Here is a 20,758-nt window from a genome sequence, read left to right on the forward strand (position 1 = left end):
TGTTATCTTTACTACTGAGGTGGTACTCTAAATTCTGCAACATTTTTAACAGTCATGATATTTTTTAAAAACTTGTTTTGGCTATCTCTAAATACTCAGAGGTGAACTTAAGTTCCTGTACATTCCTGATACACAGGCACAGCACTTCATAAATGTTACTTTCCAAATGTTACTTAGGCAACATCAGTAAGCGTCCACTCAACTCGGAAACAGGTTAAGAATAAAAGCTGAAGATTCGGATCCCACATAGCCTAGCCCTAGTCTTCTTGGCGGCATTAGCCTCCAGACAGTTTTAGCTTAGTTATTTAGATGACAAAAGAATTCAGTCACCTGCAGACATGAACCATCCCGGTCAGCAAGCTGAAGATAAGTTTCATAAAGACTAAGTAAATCTCAAAGTTCTATCATGAAATTCTTCAGCAATTTCTTCCGGAACAAACTTTCTGGTTGGATCCCAGCTTGGTTGGGTGGTAACTTGCAATGTAGCTAGAGCCTCCCCAATGTTCCCCTAAGTTAATGCTGGGGCGCCTTCCTAAGTAAAGTGCCCAGCATGGTCCCATTAACAGACTTGCTGACAGCTGAAAAAGCAGAAAAGGACAACTGCAATTTAGCCACACCATTCATTCAGGGTATTTGTAAAGCTTGAGGTTCTCTGTGTTTTTTTCATGTGGAAGAAGAAATGTGACAATTTCAAATCAAAGTCAACACTGCAGTGAGGAGAGCTTTTCTACTTTATTACAAAGAGAAGAAGCCTTTATGTGGTCAGAAAATACAAGATTGATCTTTTTTCTCTTCCTATGAAACGCTGCTGTTCACACAGCCAGAGTGAATTGTCTCAGTTCACGTCTTGAAGCCCCATCACATTCACTTGGGTATGGATGTCCTTGGCTGCTGAAAATCTGGCCCTTTAGTGCACAGGGCGACAAAGTCCCCTGACCAGCAGTTCCAGAATGTCCCATTTTCATATATTGCATCCATGCACACCTCCTAAAAATGAGGTACAGCAGGGCAAACATTTTCCAAAATAGATGTCATATATATAATATATACACATTCGTACATACATACCTTTATTCATGTGATGTCCAAAATTTAAAAAAAATGTACACATTTATTACAAAATCGTAACAAAGACTGGACAGTGTTTTGCTCATTCTGGAAAGATGAAGCTCAGTAACAACACAGCCCTGGAGCCACCAGAGACTGTGGTAATCTCTCTACAGTCATATTCTTGCAGTAAGCCTGGAGAAACTGCCTTTCAGAAACACAAGGGGAAGTAAAAAGAAAGAAGCAGACCTTGCTCATCTTTCCAAATGAAATACGAGAAGGATCTCCACATCAAAACGCACAAACATCTGCTCTTTTATTACCAATAGTGCTACAATGAACAATGCAAATTTTGTGGTCTAATTTTGTTGAGTCTTTTGTGGGTTTTCTTTTTTTACATTTAAGAAACTAAATGGTAACTTCTGTCAGTGTACTTGCTTGTCTTTATAGACCCAAGTCTGTCTGCTGGCAAAAAGAAAATAAATGAGAAAATTCAGACCCTGCTCAAACTAGAGAAAACAAAGTACAAATTTAGTTGTTGGGCAGCACATAATTGGTAAGGCAGGACCTCAAATGGTGACCCTTTATGTAAGCCAATTGCCAGATCCTCAAGGAATTAAACCAGGGTGCCTGAGCCACATCAGTTCTGCAGTTATGTCGAGTATTGTGCTGAGACAGCCATACCCCAAGAAAAGGGAGTCTTTTCAGAAGGCTTGCTGAGCAGGGTTGTAGTTGAAGGTGGACGGCAGGTGAGGCCGCTCTTCTAACTTGTCATATTCCAGATGGAACTCCTACAAAAGAACAGCAGAACTGAGAATCCAAATTACCTCACAGTGAGCTTTTCAAAAACATTTACTGTGAGTGTGTATGTGTAGACAGACACAGGCAGGCGCGTGCGCACACACACACACACACACACACACACACACACACACACACACACAGTGCACGTGAGAGGGGTGGAGGACAACCTGTGAGGTATAGAACCTCTACCACATGTGTTCTGGAATCAAACATGGTGGAGAGGTCATTAGTCCCCTTGGCAACTGCCTTTACTGCTGAGGCATCTATCTCACTAGTCTCTTTTAATGCGGTTTTTCTTTTTGGTCAAAATATATCTTCTATATGAATAATTAAATCAAGTGCACCGAAGAGCAAACAGAGGCACACATACTAGGCGCGCTCTTCTCCCATCAGGTGAGGGCCCAGGCAACAGCAGCGCCCTCTGTCTACTGTCCGGCAGGTGCACAGCATAGGCTTTTGGAAGTAAAGTCAGGAACTCAGAAACTCATCACAGTTCTCATCACAGTTCTGTGTGCACTTTCCTTAGAAATCAAAGTGAAATAACTAGCTCTAATGCAGAAGACTGAAGGTTACAGGTGTTTAAATAAAGCGTTTCAATAAAGTACAAAAAAAGTAAAGACTCTTGACATGTTGTTCATGTTTAAAATGAGGCACTTCTCAATATCCCTTAGTGACATTTTTTTAAAAAAGCAAAGTAACATTTTAACTTCACTAAAATCTCAGGAAAACAAAGAATTGAAAGCACACACATCTCAAGAACTCCCATTTCTAAACAGCGTATGACTTAAGTCATTAAAAACTAGACAGTGGTTTTGGTGCATAATTATCTGAAAGCTAACTGGATTATTGATTTAAAATCAAATTGTTTTTACCTTGTTTTGTTTGTATTATAAATGCTTATTTGTGGGTGGGGCAAGCAGAGAGCACAGTACATACAGAAGCTGGTTTTCTACTTCCCCTGAGCTTGGCTCAGGGCCCCTGGCTTGTGGGGGCATTGTACCACAGAACCATCTTGCTGCCCCTCCCCACTCTTTGTAAGACAAGGTCTTGCTGGGTAGTTTAGCCTGGCTTTGGAACTTCCTATATAACCCAAACTGGCTCCAAACTCATAATTCTGCCCACCCCAGCTTCCTGAATACCTGGGTTACAGGTTAGTGCCAGCACCTGGCTTTAAGTTTTAAAATTTAAGAATACTAAGTTTTCACGATCAGCATTACAGATGCAAATATAACTGTATACTTAAAAACAAAAACAAGAGCTGTAAAGAAGGCTCAGTGGTCAAGAGCACTGACTGCTCTTCCAGAGGTCCTAAGTTCAAATCCCAGCAACCACATGGGGCTCACAACCACCTGTAATGAGATCTAATGCCCTCCTCTGGTGTGTCTGAAGACAGCAACAGTGTACTTAAAAAAAAAAAAAAAACAAAAAAACAAAGACAACCCCCCACCAAAAAAAAAAAAAACAAAAACAAAAACAAAACAAAAACAAACAGGACAAAAGCAAAGATCTCTGTAACCACAAAGAGGAGATGCTCTAAAATTACTCACCCTGTGACCCAAATCTAACAAGCATAAGCTATTCTGAAATCTCACTTAAGCTTTTAACCCTCAACATACATTACCTACTGAAGATTAACCAAGTAGCATTTATTTTACTGGGGTTGGTATCAACAAATGTTTCCACTATTAAATGAAATGAAATGTCCAATAGTTTAAAAGAAAGCTTAGGTCTTAGTGACCCAACTTCTGGACACCAAATCAAGTATTCACAATTAGAGACACCACAGTAACAATTAGACATATAGCTTCTCAGCCTAGTATGAAGAACAACTAAAGCCAAAGCTGTATTTTATCTAATCTTTTTGCGTATTCTTGGGAAGGAAGTAGGTATTTAAATTCCCATAAGACATACTGAAGACTTGGACATGTGATGGTTTTATGAGTTTTTATTTAATACTTTTAATACAAGACTCAAAACAAATTTACTTCATTATACCCTGCAAATTAACTTTGAAAGCTTTACATGCCTTCACAAACATTTATGAAGGTACTCTGTGGTGACATTACTCCTTAAAAAGATCCGTGTCGCATGACTATGACTGAGAGAGGCACAGGAGCTGCTTGCTTACCAGCAAGGAGGGGCGAACACAAGAGCTACCACCCTTGGCCTCCCATAAACAGCAGAGCAGTCCCTGCCCATGCCCCTCCCACTCATGGCTAAAGCTGGATCTCCACACTCACAATCAGCAAAGATCTTCCAGTTACACCATTCTTTTACATGAAAACGCATATTGGTTTCTATAATATACAAGCCATAAAAAGCTTACCTGCAATTTTAACAAATGATAAGCTGTAAGTCACATTTTATCCATACTTAAACTGATTAACCTCATCAATGTTAATGTTGTATTAAAAATAAGACTAGTTTAAATCTAGGGAGCATAAGTAGTTTAATAGTTAAAATATTCAAGAGATATTAAGAAATTATATAGGTCAAATCTTGTCTAATACAAACACAAAAGAAGTACTGGTAACTTTTTGGTCTTCTGTCTTCTCCATATTTTCACTCTTCTTAAAGTCTTTTATCATTGTTACCTCTTTGCTCCCTTTGATAGCATCTTTTATATGTTGATATGCATATACACACATACTGTTGATACATACATTCTTGGACAGAATGTAGACGGAAATTGCTCTGTCTATCACATCTGATGTTTAGAATAGTAAGTGGCCTTAGCAAAAGTATACTTAACAGTTTATAAATTAATGCAGGCAAAGCTTCTGTTGTGGCTTGAGTAAGATCGGCCTGGCTTGCACAGGCCCATTTATTTGAATGCTCAGTCAAGGGAGTGGAACTGTCTGATAGGATTAGAAGGATGAGGAGTGTGCCCTTACTGGCGGAAGTGTTGTCACTGGAGGTAGGCTCAGAGGTTTCAAAAACCCTTGCTAGGCCCAGTCCCTCCTTCCTGTTGTCTATGCATCAAATAAGGACTCAGTTCCTCTCCAGCACCTTATCTGCCTGCCTCCTGCCATGCTCTCTGTCATGATAATGGACTGATTCTGAACTGTAAGCCAGTCCATGATTACATGTTTTCTGTTATAAATAAGAGTTGCCATGATGATGGTGCCTCTTCATAGCAACTAAGATATTTTCTTTACAGACTTTAGAAACAGAACATTTAATTTCTCAAGGCATACTTTAACATTATGTATTGTTATAGGGTCTATGAAAATATTTGCTTTTAGTGGAAAATTTTGTTACAGGATGATTTTTAAAAGCTTAAAAACAATTCTAGATACATGGAAAGCAATGTTTTTTATTTTTTAAAGATTTATTTTATTTATAAGAGTACAATGTTGTTGTCTTCAGACAACACCAGAAGAGGGCATCAGATCCCATTACAGATCATTGTGAGCCATCAGCTGACTGTTGGGAATTGAACTCAGGACCTCTGGAAGAGCAGTCAATGATCTTAACCGTTGAGCCATCTCTCCAGTCCCGGAAAGCAACGTTTTCACGACTCAGTGTTCCTATTAAGAAAATTAGGCTCAGTGATTAAGAGCACTGGCTGCTTTCCAGAGGACTCAGGCTCAATTCCCAGCACCCACATGGTAGCTACCTCACACCTGCCAGTAACTCCTATTCCAGGGAATCCAACACCCTCAACACAGACATGCAAGCAGGTAAAACACCAATGCACATAAAGTAAACTAATTAATTAAAAAATACAGGGTATTTTTTTCTTTCTCACGAAGTTACTAGACCCACTGGACTCAAAACTTAGCATTTATAAAAGTAATGTTATCATTGTTCTAAGTTCAGAAAATATCAGCTTTCTCTTAACTACAATAAGTTCATACTTAAATTTTAGGAAGCCACAAAGTATGTTAAAGATAGTTACTAGAAATATGTAAAGAAATGCATATAAAGTTTATTAAGGTATGTATTGATATGTACCAGTAAAATTAATGAAAATAATCATCTATATCATACACAAAATATATTATGTACCAGAAATCCTGCAATATTTGTCAGTTTAAGTTAAGCCAAGAGAAGTCTACAATTTGAAATCTTTGAGAAAGCTACATCTAAAAATGAACAGGAAAAACTTTTACTTAGTAATTATATATGTAATCTATATTAGCAATATTACAGAGTAAACCATATCTTGCTAATTATTTGGGTTCACTTTAAAAGAAAGGATGAGCAGATAAAATGTCAAAATGTGACTTCTTCTTCTTCTTCTTCTTCTTCTTCTTCTTCTTATTATTATTATTATTATTATTATTATTATTATTATTACTATTACTATTTTTGTTGGGCTAGGGTCTTACTCTATGACCCAAGTGGCCTAGGACTCCCAGACCTGCCTGGCTCTCCACTGTCACAGTGTTAGTCATGCACCACTGCGCCCAGCCAGTTGCATTATTAACTAAAATCCTGAAAATAAGCAATACGCTACCCACAACTGTTAAGTAATTTCTCTCAGTGGCCTACTTCTCCAACAGCGTGGGGTGGCTGAGAGGGCACACTGAGAACCATGTCCACTTGTTCAGTGCCTCACAGACAGTGTCTCAACACTCCTGAGCGCACTCATTCGCACTGTGTCTCCATAAACATTCAATTAAAGCAAGTGAAGAACACGCTCTCGGAAACATTTCCAATAACTGTAACTGTTGAAATGACAAACACAGTAAAGACATTTACCACTGAGAAACCTACAAACACCTAAACCAAAAGCAAAACCAGTTTTTACCCTCTTCTGTATTTTCTACCAGACTCATCTTTTTCATTTCTTTAAGCTTTGTAAGAACTTCCAGAAGGCCATCAACCTTTCCCGTGGTTTGTATCTGGTATACTTCACACTGTCTTAAATTGTAAACATCCTTTCAATTTAGTACATTGAAAAGATAACCCAAGCAACAACTAACCCGCTACCCCAGTCTGGTTTTACATTTGTCAGAAATACGTCTCTTCTGTTGAATTTGTCAGAAATACGTCTCTTCTGTTGAAATTTACTTTAAAAACTGCCTCATGCTTCCGTAATACTAACAATCACTCAGAGAGAAACGGGCTTGGAACTCTCTGTAACTAAATGCAGGTCGCATTCGTCATCACACTCACAGAGAAAGAGTCAAATGTGAAGTATCTACCGACAAAGAGATCTACACAATTCAAAGGGGGGAATTTTCTTTGACAAGGTGATTTTGTAAAAAAGCAAAATTACAAACCGAAATGCAACTAAATAATTAACCTTCCTTTCAGCCCATTTCCTCTTCAGTGTTCACACATAGGGATAACCAACTCTCCTGCACTCAATGATCTTCAAATGAACCTTTCTGCTTGAAAAAAATTCACCCCATGTTAAAAAAAAAAAAAAATGAAAACATGTGACTGGGTGAGACTATAAGAGAGTAGCTTTGTTTAATAATTTGGCATTCATAAATTAATCTAAATATTAATAATTCCGACCCTAAGTCATAGAAATCTCTTTCCAAATTTAATGATTTTCCTATTAGTGAAGTGAAATCTGACGTGTTATGCACCACACACTGTTCCACTTAGGAAGCCAAGGACACTCTTTAAAGACAATATCCACACACTGCACACGGAGGACTCTACCTTAGCTACTTTCCTCCAGTTGAGACAGTCAAAGAAGTAGTAGGTTCCTCGCTCATATGTGTTGGTTTTCATCGTTGGCTCCATGCCTGGTGCCCTGGTAATCCATACCCGCTCCTCCTTGTGGTATCTCCAATCACGGTTAAAACTTCAATTTTTAAAAAAGAAACAATTAATTTCTCCTGTGACCCACACAAAACCAGAAAAATTATACATGTGTGTGTGTGTGTGTGTGTGTGTGTGTGTATGCATGCTTCTTTATCTGGCTCTGCTATTAAATATAACTTGTTTATATATAGTAAGATAATTTCTTTTGTTCCAAAAGCACATTCTTTAATACACATAATGTAGACATAATATTTTAAAAAGTATATGAGTATTTAAAAGATATAACAAACCTTGGGCAGACCAAAGAAAGATACAATATACTGAATAATAGAAATTGAAGTATATACTGAGAAACAATCCATTGATTTTTGTAAGGTAAGTTAAGTTATCAAGTAAAACACTGATTTAAATCCACACAACTTTATACCTATAATAGAATATCCATTTGGTAAAGTTTAAATTTTTAAATGTAAACAATAAATCGTCAGAATCTAAGAGATCACCAGAAGCCAGGCACATGATCTACAGCACTTATAGACTGGGATAGCACCATCCAAAGGGACAGATGTCCCACAGTGATGAACCACCATGTAAATACACGCTTTCCTGCAAACAGTTCGCTAGTTCACAGACAGGAATGACATTACAGACGGATGAGACAGTCACTAAGTTTACTTATTGTGACTAGATTAAAAGCAGTAGGTGTTAACCTCATTTCACATAAATGAGAGGGAAATGGGGAAAAAGTAAAGTAAATTTTCTCAACTGAGAAATTAAAAAACTGACAATTTAGTATTGGTTTAAAGGCACAGACATGCAGAATACTGTCTATATAGTAACCACTGATATGTATGAAATAATGAGATTCTGTGTCTATTCATCATAAACATCTGATTCTACAAGAACCACTATATGAGTCCTGCTTTATAACTCATAAAAACTCAATTCACCACGCATGTCACTTCAGATAGCTGACATCAAGTTTAAAATTCTTTTTATAGAACAATGATTATAAAGCTGTACTATGCTCTCAAAATAAACAAAATTCATTTTACTAAAAATGGAGATAATTCAAATTCTTTTCTTTATACTGTTTTGTTGTTGACCCAGGAATGAAGCAGAGGTCTGGAGCTGCTGTTTCAACCCCAACAACATCCCCACTAACAACTTACATTTCATGGAATGAAGAATTTTCAATTAAAAAAAAAAAAAAAACCCAACAAACCCATAACCATCATCATTTTAGAAGCCTTCAGACTATCTAGGATCTGCTGAGGAGAAAGTGCTATGAGACGTTAACATACAGCTCTACTGCAGCTAAGAGTTGTAATACGTCTCCTCCGTTCATGTAATAGAGATAGAAGAGGAGGTCTTCTCCATATCGGCCAAGTTTGATTGCAGCCAGCTACAAAAGACAAATTATGCTAAGTTGTAAAACAAATGTAAAAATTTCAAAAAACAACTGTTACCACTAAAATAAAAATCCAAAGGACAAACAGAAATCCTTTATTTAGCTTAGACAACTATCAGCGAGTCAGAGTTTAAGAGTTTCTCCATTTAAATAAACACGGCTATTTGTTGAACCCCAATCCTAAATTCAAAATTGAGTTGTATATCCCACGGAATTCCAGCTACACACAGGTTTGTAAGTGCTAGCTGACTCTACATGCAACAGTTCACAAATCATTTCTTCCTAGCACATCACACAGCAGAAGCATAAAAATTCGAGACAGTACTCATATTTTGTTTAATTGAATGCCTAAAAGGAAACTTTTTCACATTTCCTTCCACAAGGTAGAAAAAAGCCTACACAACTATAAACTCAGGGTACATGCAATCATCTTCAGCCTCTTGTTCACACAGAGCCTCTGAAGTATCCACCCACATACAGGGTCTACCTGACCCTCCCTACAGTCAGTGCCATGGCCTTTCTGCAGCACCCCAGTGAGTCAGTCTCCCCCCAGCATGTCCTCCTATTCTGGTGGCAGCTGTGAACGCACTGTACTCTCCAGTACTTTTTCACACTGGCCTAAGAAAGGCTATGGAACACTTAGGCAACTGTGACCTCACGTCTACAGCACTGGTACAGCACACAGTGAAAAAGATGTCAGGTAACTTCAAAAGGGTGTTTGTGGGTTGTCCTATTAAAAACATTTTATCTGGATAAAATCTCTTATGAATAAGGGCATAAAATAATCACTATATTTTCCAAGTTAGTTTATTTCCATTCACTATACTTAAGGTTATAATTATTAATTACAGGAACTATTTTATCATTCCTAACACTGTTTGGTTAAAAAAAAAATAAGACCTACAGCATTAATATTATTAATAAAAAGAAAATAGAATTGTTATACATATGTGAATGGCATTCAGAGGCATATCCCTAAGATTACTAGTAGATCAGCATACCGTCTGAACCTAAAGCCCTACCAAGACAGAAGATAAAATGAATGCCTGAGGACAGAAAGCTACACTCACCTTATCCCTAATGTGAATGTTTGTTAAATATTCTGACGGAACATGGAAGTCTGCATAAAAAAAAAAAACAAACAAAAGTGTTATTAACGGATTCTTAGAAAATATCTTTAAAACAATTCTGAATAGAAATAGATTCTCCTACCTATATCTTGAGGTCGACAAGGTGAAGAAGCCCAGGGTGATGCAAATTTGGGGTAGAGATTTCTGAACAAGAAAGAAAAAAAAAAAAAAAAAAAAAAGAAGCCACTTTAAAGAATGAAGTAGAAAACTATTACTAACTTAATTTCAGGAAAATGGAAAAAATAACTCAAATATAAAAGTAAGCATCCTTCCTGGTTTCCTTTATTAAATATACTGCAACTTTATAGCAGAAAAACAACACAGGAGTGCTCCCTCTACTATCTTAGAATAGAAAATAAAGCACATCACATTGAAATATACTTAGGCATAAACTTTAAATGGTCTACTCTAAATGTGCTATAATTAACAATGCTTTAAATTCATTTCTACACTACTCTCCAATTACATTACTTTCCATGCCCCTCACTCAAGCCTGCAATGAGGAGCAGCCAGATTCCCTAAATATGGATTTGAGTGCCTATTAGATGCCCCCAGAACTGTTCAAGGTGCTCTGAATAAGTCAAGGGATCAAAATGAAGGCTGCTGATATTGGAAAACTTACTTTCTGTTTAAGTGTATGGTGAACTGGACATTGGCAAGTAATTAGTATAACAGATAAATAATATTGTTTGTATAATTAAATAGGGTGGTCAGTTTAAGTTGGTTTTGACAAGCTTAGATTTAAACAAATATTCAAGGATATGAGGGAGATAATCACAGGTAATTAGTTAGTAGAACACTGTAGTAGTCAAGGCAAATATCAGAACAACTGAGGCAGGACGTGACATGAAAGGCAGTAGAAGGCAGCCAGGGACAAGAAAGACAGGATGATGTGAACAAACATGGCAGAGCTGCTGGTCAAGGAGGAGTTTTTAAATTAGAAAGAATGATCTTAAGTGCTACCTATAAAGCTATACAAAAAGCACGAAGAGAAGCAAGGATCCAGCCGAGTGACCCGCTGGCAGAATATTCAGGCAACAAACCAGGGTGGTAGCAATTTCATGAGAATAGGATTGGATTCTGTACCTATTTTAGAAGACTGCATCTGAGAGAAAAGGAAGAAGAGAATTAAGGATGGTGTCAAGTTTCTGAAAGTATTAATGGAGACCAAGAGAGCATAGACACAGTGTAGATTTAAACCAATCTTAAAAAGATATTTAGCTAGTAAAGGTATCTAAAATCTCAAATTCAAGAAAAAAGTCTTCAATGGGAATATGTGTTTGGAATTTTCAACCTATGTGGTCCTTAAAAGCACAAGTCTAGATAAGATCATCAAGAGGACAGAGAGGCCTAATCCAAAGGTCAAGGAGAGGTGGTGTGAAAGGGAGACTGAGGAATGAACCAATGCTATCAGGTAAGAATGACGTCTTCAAAATCAAGTGAGGAGTGAGCACCAAGAGAAAGTGAGCAGATCATGGTCCACAGAAGTTAGGGAGATCATTTGGTAATGCACAGTTTAGTGAAACCATGGGAACAGAATCTTAGCAAAACTGGGTTTAATAGAGTGAGAGAAGACAAATTAGAAAAATCAAGATGATTCATTTGAGATGGTTTGCTTCAAAATAGTGAATTAAAAATGTGATGATAGCTTAAAGGTGGTTGACTCAAGATCATGTATTTTGATACGATTGGAAAAATAAGTTATCTCTACTGACTGGAATTGACAAAACAGAGTAACCTGGAAGGAAATCATGGCATGTGTCTGTAATATCATCGCTCAGACAGAAGCAGAAATGCTTAGTTAAGGAGTCACACTGGACTACAGCAGCAAAACCATTTCCAAAGTCCTGGCGGGTGTGGGGGACATGGCTCAGAGGTAAAATGCCTGCTTACTGTGTACAACACTGGTTTGGATGCCAGCACCAGGGAAAGGAGAAAAAGTCAAGATGCACACTCACGAGTTTTTACAAAGTTTTAAGTAGGAAGCATGGACCAAATACTTTGGCAAGGGCATGTCAGATTTAGACTGGTGGCAGGACAAGGTTAATGCCCTCTTCTATTTGCTTACACCTGTCTTTGTAAAGTAGAAATAGAAGCAGGTTATTATTAGAGCTATGGACAGGAGGAAACACTATTAGTGGCTTGATGAAATGCAAAACAGTCACACAGGATAACAACAACCAGCCAACAACACAAACACACCCAAAAGCAATCAAAAGGTTCTGAAGGGGTCGTGCCATCAGGTAGGAGTGTGCCTGTAAAATTCTGGACTCAGTTTTAAGTTCCTGAGCATGAGTGTGCAGCAAGACCAGACAATAAAATTGTGCTTTTCTGTAGTCCAACCAGAAGGTGGTCAGGAATGAAACAAACAGGTTTAACGATGGATACAGACTCCAAGGTGCAAGTGTGGTAAGAAGTGAGAAGGGCAGTCATGCAAGTGAGCAATTATGACTGACCATAAAATTTAATGGTGAGAAGGAAGTGAGCTCATCAAAGACCCGAAGAGATAAGAACACCGAGGAAGGCAGAAGAGCTCTAAGTCCCAATAGGATCAAATGATACAGAAGTCGCAGCCACAAGAGAGACAGGGGAAATGGTGATAGTTAGAAATCAGGCAACAAGTTAAATTTCTGGTGAGCCCACAGTTCCAAATAATGACAAGAACTATGAGATGGATAAAGATGTGGCTCGGGAGAGACCCAAATGGCTTGTACATGAATCCTTGGTGTTTCTCAGTGACAGTGCTCTATGGACTAGCTAGAAGGAATGGCCCAGGAGTAAGCAGGCTGATGAGGAGATTAGTTACAAGTCTGAGGCTCTCTGGGGTAGCACAGGATACAGGATCATGCCTGCCTGGCATTTTTCAAAAGAAAAAGCTAACAGTATGAGAATCTATTATATGTTAGAAGATATGTACAAACATGGAAGAAAAACTTACTCGGGTGAGTTCAGATTGAGGCCTAATGTTGTTAAGTCACTTCCTAAAGCAAGATGTACCATTCCCGGGTCTGTCTCTGCTGCCCTGATAAATGTTAACAGGCCAATCATTCCAAATTGGTCCGTCACCATCCCTTGAGGAATGTTAGTAACTCGACCTGGTTAAGAAAAACACAGTTATTTTTACTTTATATTAAGAAAATTAGAGGAAAAAAAGTACTTTAAAATATCTGACATATTTATGGAGTCCCACCATCAGGTAACACCTGGATCCCCTTTTTCTGCTGATTATTGTTTTGTGTTGTTGAACTTTTATCTCCAGGAAATTTGGGCCCATCTGTACTTGAAGTCGTCTTCCCCGATGTACTCAAATTCTAGCATGAAAAAGGAAAATGTGACATTAGAGGTGTTAAATATCTAAGTTTAAATTCATCAACATCTTGCTAGTCGTCCACTATTGTATTTAAGTTAGTAGTAATTACCTGTTTTCTACTCGAAAATTGTATCCCCATAACTGCCTCATGGAAAACAAACAAATCCCGTGTCTACTGTCTACATCTGAGCATTTAAAGGGCAAGAAATCCCGAGAAAATTAGTATTTTTTTTTTTTTAAGATCTCAGTCATAGATCACAGGGAGTAAAACATGAAAAATATCTTTGTCTTTCTCAGGGTTTTATGCTTTGTGGATGCACACTTCTACATAACAGAGTAATTACATACTACAATACTAAAAATATTACAAAGCAACCTCAACGATAAACTAAGAATGTATCAAGTTTCAATATTCACACTTATTTCTGTCCTTACCCAACAATCTTCTTTAAGCCCATCATACATACAAAAAGAAAAAAGCTCTCTGCCATAAATGTTGAAATAAACACACTTGTTAAATCAGAAGCTGAGTTTGCTGAATCAACACAGGTATAAAAATGTGCATAAAGATTCTTCAAGGAGAAAACTTACTCAAGAAAAACACAGCTCCTTAGAAGTCTATATTATCAAACTTCATGGGATCCAGCTGACAGGGACTACAATAAAAGTCTAAATTAACTGACAAGTTCAACAGAAATTTGCAAACCTATATGAAATAGGAAAAAAATGGCTATCTTCTAATTTATAAAGCTTTCTACATTCTTCAGAAGTTAGATTATTACAGTGCTCAAATAGTTCTGTGGCAGCATCTAGTCAGTAGCTATTAGTGTAGGGCAAATCTAAAGGGAGAAAACTATATCCCTCACATCCATGTCCTCAGCTACTTACAGACTTGCTGTCGTCATTACTCGACGTTGGGTCTTTATAGCTGGAGCCAGGTAGTGCTGGGAAATCTTCGTTGTGTATTGAGAAGTCCTGGGATTGCTCATTTGCAGGTTTTGTTACCATTCCAACTACGCAATGAAAATAATCAAGAAAGCTGTAATTGAATCTGTGATACTGTCTTATAAACTATATAAGAAGCTAACTTTGCTTATCACAATATACCAAAAGTTCTTTTTAAAAGCACGTGAACTGATAACTCAAAAATTAATATTCAGGATAATGATAAAGAATGAAATTTTGATTTACTGCTAAAAAAATGCAACATATAAAGCATACAAGGAAAACAAGTGGTAATCCTGTAATTCTAATCTAATGTTATATAGGTGCTTAAAATAGTATTTGATATATTGGTAATAATATTTAAAATGCTGGCTTATAGGCTAGCTTTAAATATCTCACTACATGCCATAAACACCAGTTAGCTGTCAAATGAAAATGAATATAATAAAATTTAAAAGAACATGTCAGTATTCTACTTAAAATTGACTTACAGAGTGAGCAATTTGCAACCAATTATAAAACAATTCCACTTTATTTCTCATTTTCTTGGACTCCATGTTACAGATGTAAAACATGCAAGAACTGGGAAATACTCTTCCCACTATACTTGTCATTAGTCGGGCCCTTATTGGAGAACAAAATCCAGTTTGGGGCTCCACAATTCAAGAAGGAAATGGAGAAACTAGAGATGGTCCAAGGAGAGCAACGGGAATGTTTAAAGGGATGAAAGAAAGGACCTATGGGGAAAGGTTAACAACATTAGCGTCTCAACTGAGAAGCAAGCAGCTAGGCACGCAACTTCAGGGCACAGCACATTCTCTTATTTTGGGAAAACAGATTTGGAAGGTTTAAGATATACATGATCAATAAAGTTTTTCCTCCACACATTATTTCTATTCATATGCAGAAGTATGGAACTTGAAACCCTTATGGAGAAAATATTAGCTCCATTTTAAAATAACTGATGAAGAAATTCATCTAATCATTGCCTCGATCCCAGCCTCTATCAGATCTCATCCACGAGTAACAACAATCTAGCTATGCTGACATCACAAATGTTTCTGTCTCCGTTGTTATACTGTCACTGCAAATGCTTTTCTTAACATTGTTATTCAGGCTCTACTACCCGAATCTCTTAACTTATAGACTGTAAAAAAGAGTGACTGGGTTATTAATCATAGCCAAGAATCTACAGAAATACAGAATCATAAGCACTGGTTCTCACAGGCTTTTCAAGAGGGCATTTGCCAGTATGCAGAAACGTGTGCCACATGGATGGCAGGATAGCCAGTGCTGCACACAGCGGTCATTAGCGTTGATAAATGTCCTATCTGAATAAGTGCCCTCAGACTACCCTCCTCCTGACATGAGTCTTCCAGGCCCCAGTGTGACTCAGGAGACCTCTTCACTCAGAGAGAGATCTCAACGCAGTTATTATTAGTCACCAGGGATATATTCTCTTAAAGGGGAGGGGGAGGCAACTAACAAAAGCCAAGTCACAAAACCAATCACATATAATAAATTAAGGCACATAGAATAGAAGAAATAACTTTTGAATAGCAATGAAATCAAGTACTTAGATTTCTGTACTAAAGTTTACTACTCAATTTTGCTATTGTAGATATATGGAAAGAAAAACCAATTTTCAAATTAAGATTTCTGACAAAATAGAGCTAACCTGGTTTGAAACATAAATGCATACAAGCATGCACACATAAACACGCATGTGTGTAGTACACATGACTGTAACCTTTAGTTGGCCATCACTAAGAATATGAATTACCGTAAGGGGCTCTTCCAGCCAAGGGGTTTATTAATGGAGTTGGGTTGCCACTTCCTTCCCTTCTATTCCGGTCTGCTAATGCTGGGAAATCTGAAAGGTCCAATCCTGTCACATTTTCACTGCCATCTAAATGATAAGAGATAATACTTGTTACTGATTCCACAAACATCTACAATGACACACAAAAGCCAAACATCTCACTGGAAACAACAGTGTCGTCTTCTTTAATAGTGCAGTGTGGTGTTGTAGGCACATGACAGTGGACACACATACTGTGGATTCTGTGGACTGATTTTGTGTCATGGAATGAATTCCCTAATAACTGAGGAAAGCATTCTACAGCCAGCATCTTAAAACACCCAAGTCTGGAGATGTAGAAAAAGAGAGGAGTTGTACATTATTTCCCCCTGTTGGAAGAGGGCAATAAAACTTAGTGCTTCTTAGGGAACAAGAACTACACTGTTTAGCTGTAACTGCTCTTTTCATTCAAACTGGATGGAGCAAGATCTAGATGACTTGGGAGCTTCAACTCTAAGATACGATGACATTAGCTCTTGCAAAAGTCCAGAAAGATTTTGAGGCAAACAGAGGAAGCCCTGAGGACTTCTGTCATATATACTTTAGTTTGAAACAAAAATGTGTACACATGTATGTGTTTGTTAGCTCCATGCAAGGATGGACTCCTAAGTATCAGGAGTAGGTGGGGAATAAAGATCAAAACCCAGAACTTTATATTGCCTGTTACACAGTAGGCGCTCAATAAATATATGGAATAAAGATGTATGTATTTGTTTTATATTAAACTGCTACCATTAGACATAAACATTTAACCCAACTTCTCTACTTTGGCTATTTTAATTATTTTTCTCTCAGCCTTTCATGTTCTTAACCTGTATTCTAATTTTGAACCACTTAATTTTCTACCTACAATTTAACTGTATACAATCATTCTTCTTTATCTTGTGCCTTGTTTTATAAGCATGTATAGATTTAGGGCTGCTTTCCAATTAATTTTGATTTTTCTGAAAAATTTCACAATTAAAAGCATCATAACTACTATTCTATAAGTAAGTTCACTTATTAAACCAAGGAAGGTGATAATTTAAAATTACAACTATAAAGGTCAAGATAAGCCATTTCTCATAAATTATTTTTTTAATTTCCATTAAAAATACAATAAAGCAAAATAAATTAAAATTTTATTTACTGATTAATTTATAAGTTAGTATCTCTCATATTATGACTAATTATAAACTTCTTCAAGTAAAAATTAAATTTTAATACATAACATTAGATCTTTCCATGTCTAAATGTCAAGTATTATGTGAGAATATATTTTAACCAACAATTTATAATTTTTCAACTAGAAACTTAAGTCTTGAAAATAATTTTTCCAGTATAAAATCCAAGAATTTAAAATTTTGAGACTTTATAGTAGCATATAAAAACACTGAATTGCAATGTGAGAGGCAGCCAGACCTCACACACTGGGTATGAAAAGTGTGCTCTTTAAAGGTGATCAAGTATAGGACTTTGCTTAAGAATTAGAAGGTTGACGGATTTTAAAGTCACACCCAGAAAACTATAATTTTCAAATGCTTATAGACTTCCATTCTGTCAATGGTTTTAATCTTGGCTGGTCCGCTTCAGTTGTTCAACAAGCCACCAGAACATGCAGAAGCTAGAAGCCTACAGCTACCACAGGGCTTCCTTTAGGTCTTCTCCTGCGGCGTATGCATGCTACCTTACAACCTCTCCTCTTACTGCCACCTTCACGTACAGAGTGCCCAGGAACACTAACTCTGGTCCTATAACCATGGCAACACCACTATTTTCTCATCACCAAAGCACCTAGAGGCAAGGCAAGCCAGCAATACCTACCACTCACTCCCTGTTTATTTCCTGCTAAAGCAGTTGCTAAAAGAAACCAACAGACTTTAGTTTTTGCCAAAAATCAAGTTAGTTTCCAGGTAGCTCAATCTTATAGATAATACTGAATCAAAATTCTTAAGGATTAAATGTGAAAATTTTCATTAAAGCTATTTTTAAAAATGAAGTGCGTCCTACGATTGACAGATTCTCTTCAATCCATGTATCTAAAATCAAAATGTCCTACCATTCAACCTAGTCTACACTCTTGTTAACACTCAGTGATAGGGCAAAGGACAGGAAACATTTTGAAGAAAAAACCCAAGATTCTGAGGCACAAATATGGTCCAAATTAGTATTTACTCTCTTTAGATGTTACAAAATAACTGTGATAATAATTGTGCAAGGCCAAGTTGGGGAAAAAAACATTTACTTTCTGATGTTTTCTTAAATCCTATCCCTGACAGTTTTCCACTAAACTAAATTCTGTTTAAAACAGTAAAATCCTGCTGCTATTCAGAGACCAGTGCGCCGACTTGCTTGTATTTCAGAATTCTACTGTACTTTCATTAGGGTGCTAGCTCCAGAGTAAGCTTACCTGTTCCATTAAAAATGTTACTTGATAAGGAGTTATTCATTCCAAATGCCTGATTCCTGTTCATTCCAAATCCAGACATACTGGGTACATAGAAAATAATTTTAGATATACAGTAAGAACACTAAGTTTGAGATGAAGAAAAATAAAAGTATATGCTTTGGGTCTCCTCATATAAAACATCAATATGTTTCAAAACCAATGCTAATTTGAGAATAAAATCTTTATTTCAATTTTAAAAATTCTCTAAAATTCTTCAATGAACAAGAAAGAAACAATTTAAACAAATAAATTTTAAAAACCGAAAAAGAAACTTGGTTATTACTGTTGAAGAACAGAGATTAAGAATCCATTCAGAGCTGACAGTGAGCTACCTTGTTGGGGAAATGCACCAACCTCGACAGTATGCAGGTAGGGTTTAAGATTTCCCTCCCAAACCATTCATTCCTGACTTGTAAAGCTTGCTTTTCAGTGCAAGCCTTCTCTTTACAACCCGGTCTTTCCCAACTATTCTTTCCCCTGAGTCTATGTCCTATTCATTCTCTGCCCCCTGGTGTTAAAATTTCAAGGTATTCAATAAATGTTGAGTTGACCTGAATTAAACTGACTAGGTACTTAGAAAACTGAATTCAGTGTTCTAAAACTCATCACTCATATCTTAAATAGAGCTTAGTTTTCATCTACTTAACAGAAAGAAAAAAAAACCTCCCTATAGTACTTCCATTTTTGAATTAATGCGTAACTTGATTTCTGCAAATAATTATAAATAACTACTTTTTGTACAAACATAAGCAAAACAAAAAAAAAACTGTATTCAAAAGACCAGATAATCAAGGATGTCGATAAGAATTATTAACAAGATTCTACAAAGAAACTTTATCATTAAATGGTCTTCTCAGAGGTTAGTATCCCAGTGCAGAACAGGACTAAGCCTCTGAAGATGACAAGTGTAACTTTTCTGTCTAATGCAGTAGAACCAGCCACCTCTTGCTAAGCTATGCGGCTAATGGACCAATAGTCCACAGCAAAGATAGCGAGTCAACAAACATTTCTGCTGTTATACTAGAGCTGCTGGTTGTACAGGCACCTTCAAACACAGATCTAGTACTCAACTGAAGCTTTCTCATAGTGAAAACAATTTATAAGGCGTACACATAAGCAGAAATTCAAGTTTTATTACAGTGACATTTTTTGCAAAGTACTTTTTGAATAATTAAAATGTGAAATACAAGAAAGTAAAAATTTTAAAATATATTTAATGAACAGGAATGCAGAGTGGATAAAGCCTAAGCAACACAGCTGAGAAGCTATCAAAAGTTGTGATAACATGTTGCAAATAATTTCTTAAAAACTTAGATAAAAATGACAGAATACTGTAGAGCCTACATGAAACAACTGGAGCTTATGGGCTACAGGTTGAACAGGAAGTATGCCAAGCACCCACTGTAGTGCGGACTGACAAGAAGAAAGTGAGGTGGATGGGACAGCAACAACTACACAAGGGCCTTTCTGCCACAGTTTCCACGGAAACTAAGTATAAACACATATGTGACACGTGACTCAAACTCATGCTGCTTTGCAAGAAACCTTTAAATTTCAGATATAACTCTCCTGTTACCCCAACAGCTTCAACATACTAGCAAAATGAGTCACTGTTCTTATTCCTACAATACAAAATAAAAAAAAAAAATCACCAGCTAATTTTTTCTGTTTTCAATCTCTAGACATAAAATTTAAAAGAACCCTGTTCTGAAATAGTCTACATATACTTGTGAAGTTTCCTTAGTAAGTACCCAGAGTATTTTAGCTCAGCAGGCAGCTATACAATGCACAATGGAGGTATGGCAGTCACAATCCAGCATGTCTTCCTCCAGTCATATTCATGAACCCAGAACTCTTAGCACACAGTGGATAAACTTTACCTAATAGTAAAAGGATAAAACAATAAAAATGTGCCTGGTGACAACCCAAGAACATTCCTTTTCTAATTCCAATCAACAAAAGATTTTAACATCTTATGTAAAATAAAACCATCTTTCCAAGGGAATATGTTCTGAGTCTGTGGAGGGTTAAGAATTATGACAGGTAACTTTGTTCACAAATATACGATTAAAACACACCTATGAGACAGAAGCCA

The 20,758-nt window shown here is 36.8% G+C and overlaps 1 protein-coding gene across 51 annotated transcripts in view; it reads right to left on the bottom strand.

Annotated features, from left to right (window-relative positions):
- Window positions 1-713: 713 nt before the first annotated feature.
- Window positions 714-20,758, bottom strand: part of Cnot2 (CCR4-NOT transcription complex, subunit 2) — a 91,515-nt gene continuing 71,470 nt past the window's right edge. For 32 of the 51 annotated variants that reach the window (NM_001399556.1, NM_001399553.1, NM_001399554.1 and 29 more), the window contains 10 exons: window positions 18,625-18,704; window positions 16,158-16,283; window positions 14,318-14,442; window positions 13,310-13,430; window positions 13,058-13,214; window positions 10,202-10,263; window positions 10,060-10,109; window positions 8,883-8,983; window positions 7,474-7,618; window positions 714-1,838 (listed from right to left, as the gene is read on the bottom strand). In NM_001399556.1, coding sequence (NP_001386485.1) covers window positions 1,752-1,838; window positions 7,474-7,618; window positions 8,883-8,983; window positions 10,060-10,109; window positions 10,202-10,263; window positions 13,058-13,214; window positions 13,310-13,430; window positions 14,318-14,442; window positions 16,158-16,283; window positions 18,625-18,703 — 1,053 coding nt within the window. In that variant the 5' untranslated portion in view covers window position 18,704 and the 3' untranslated portion in view covers window positions 714-1,751. Of the gene's footprint in view, window positions 1,839-3,781; window positions 5,382-7,473; window positions 7,619-8,882; window positions 8,984-10,059; window positions 10,110-10,201; window positions 10,264-13,057; window positions 13,215-13,309; window positions 13,431-14,317; window positions 14,443-16,157; window positions 16,284-18,624; window positions 18,705-20,758 lie in introns of those variants that run through there. The other 19 variants (XM_087556380.1, XM_087556343.1, XM_087556344.1 and 16 more) reach the window with 3 other exon arrangements.

The sequence above is a fragment of the Rattus norvegicus genome, chromosome 7 (genome assembly GCF_021556685.1).
Source record: "Rattus norvegicus strain SHRSP/BbbUtx chromosome 7, alternate assembly SHRSP_T2T, whole genome shotgun sequence".
Taxonomy (NCBI): Eukaryota; Metazoa; Chordata; class Mammalia; order Rodentia; family Muridae; genus Rattus; species Rattus norvegicus.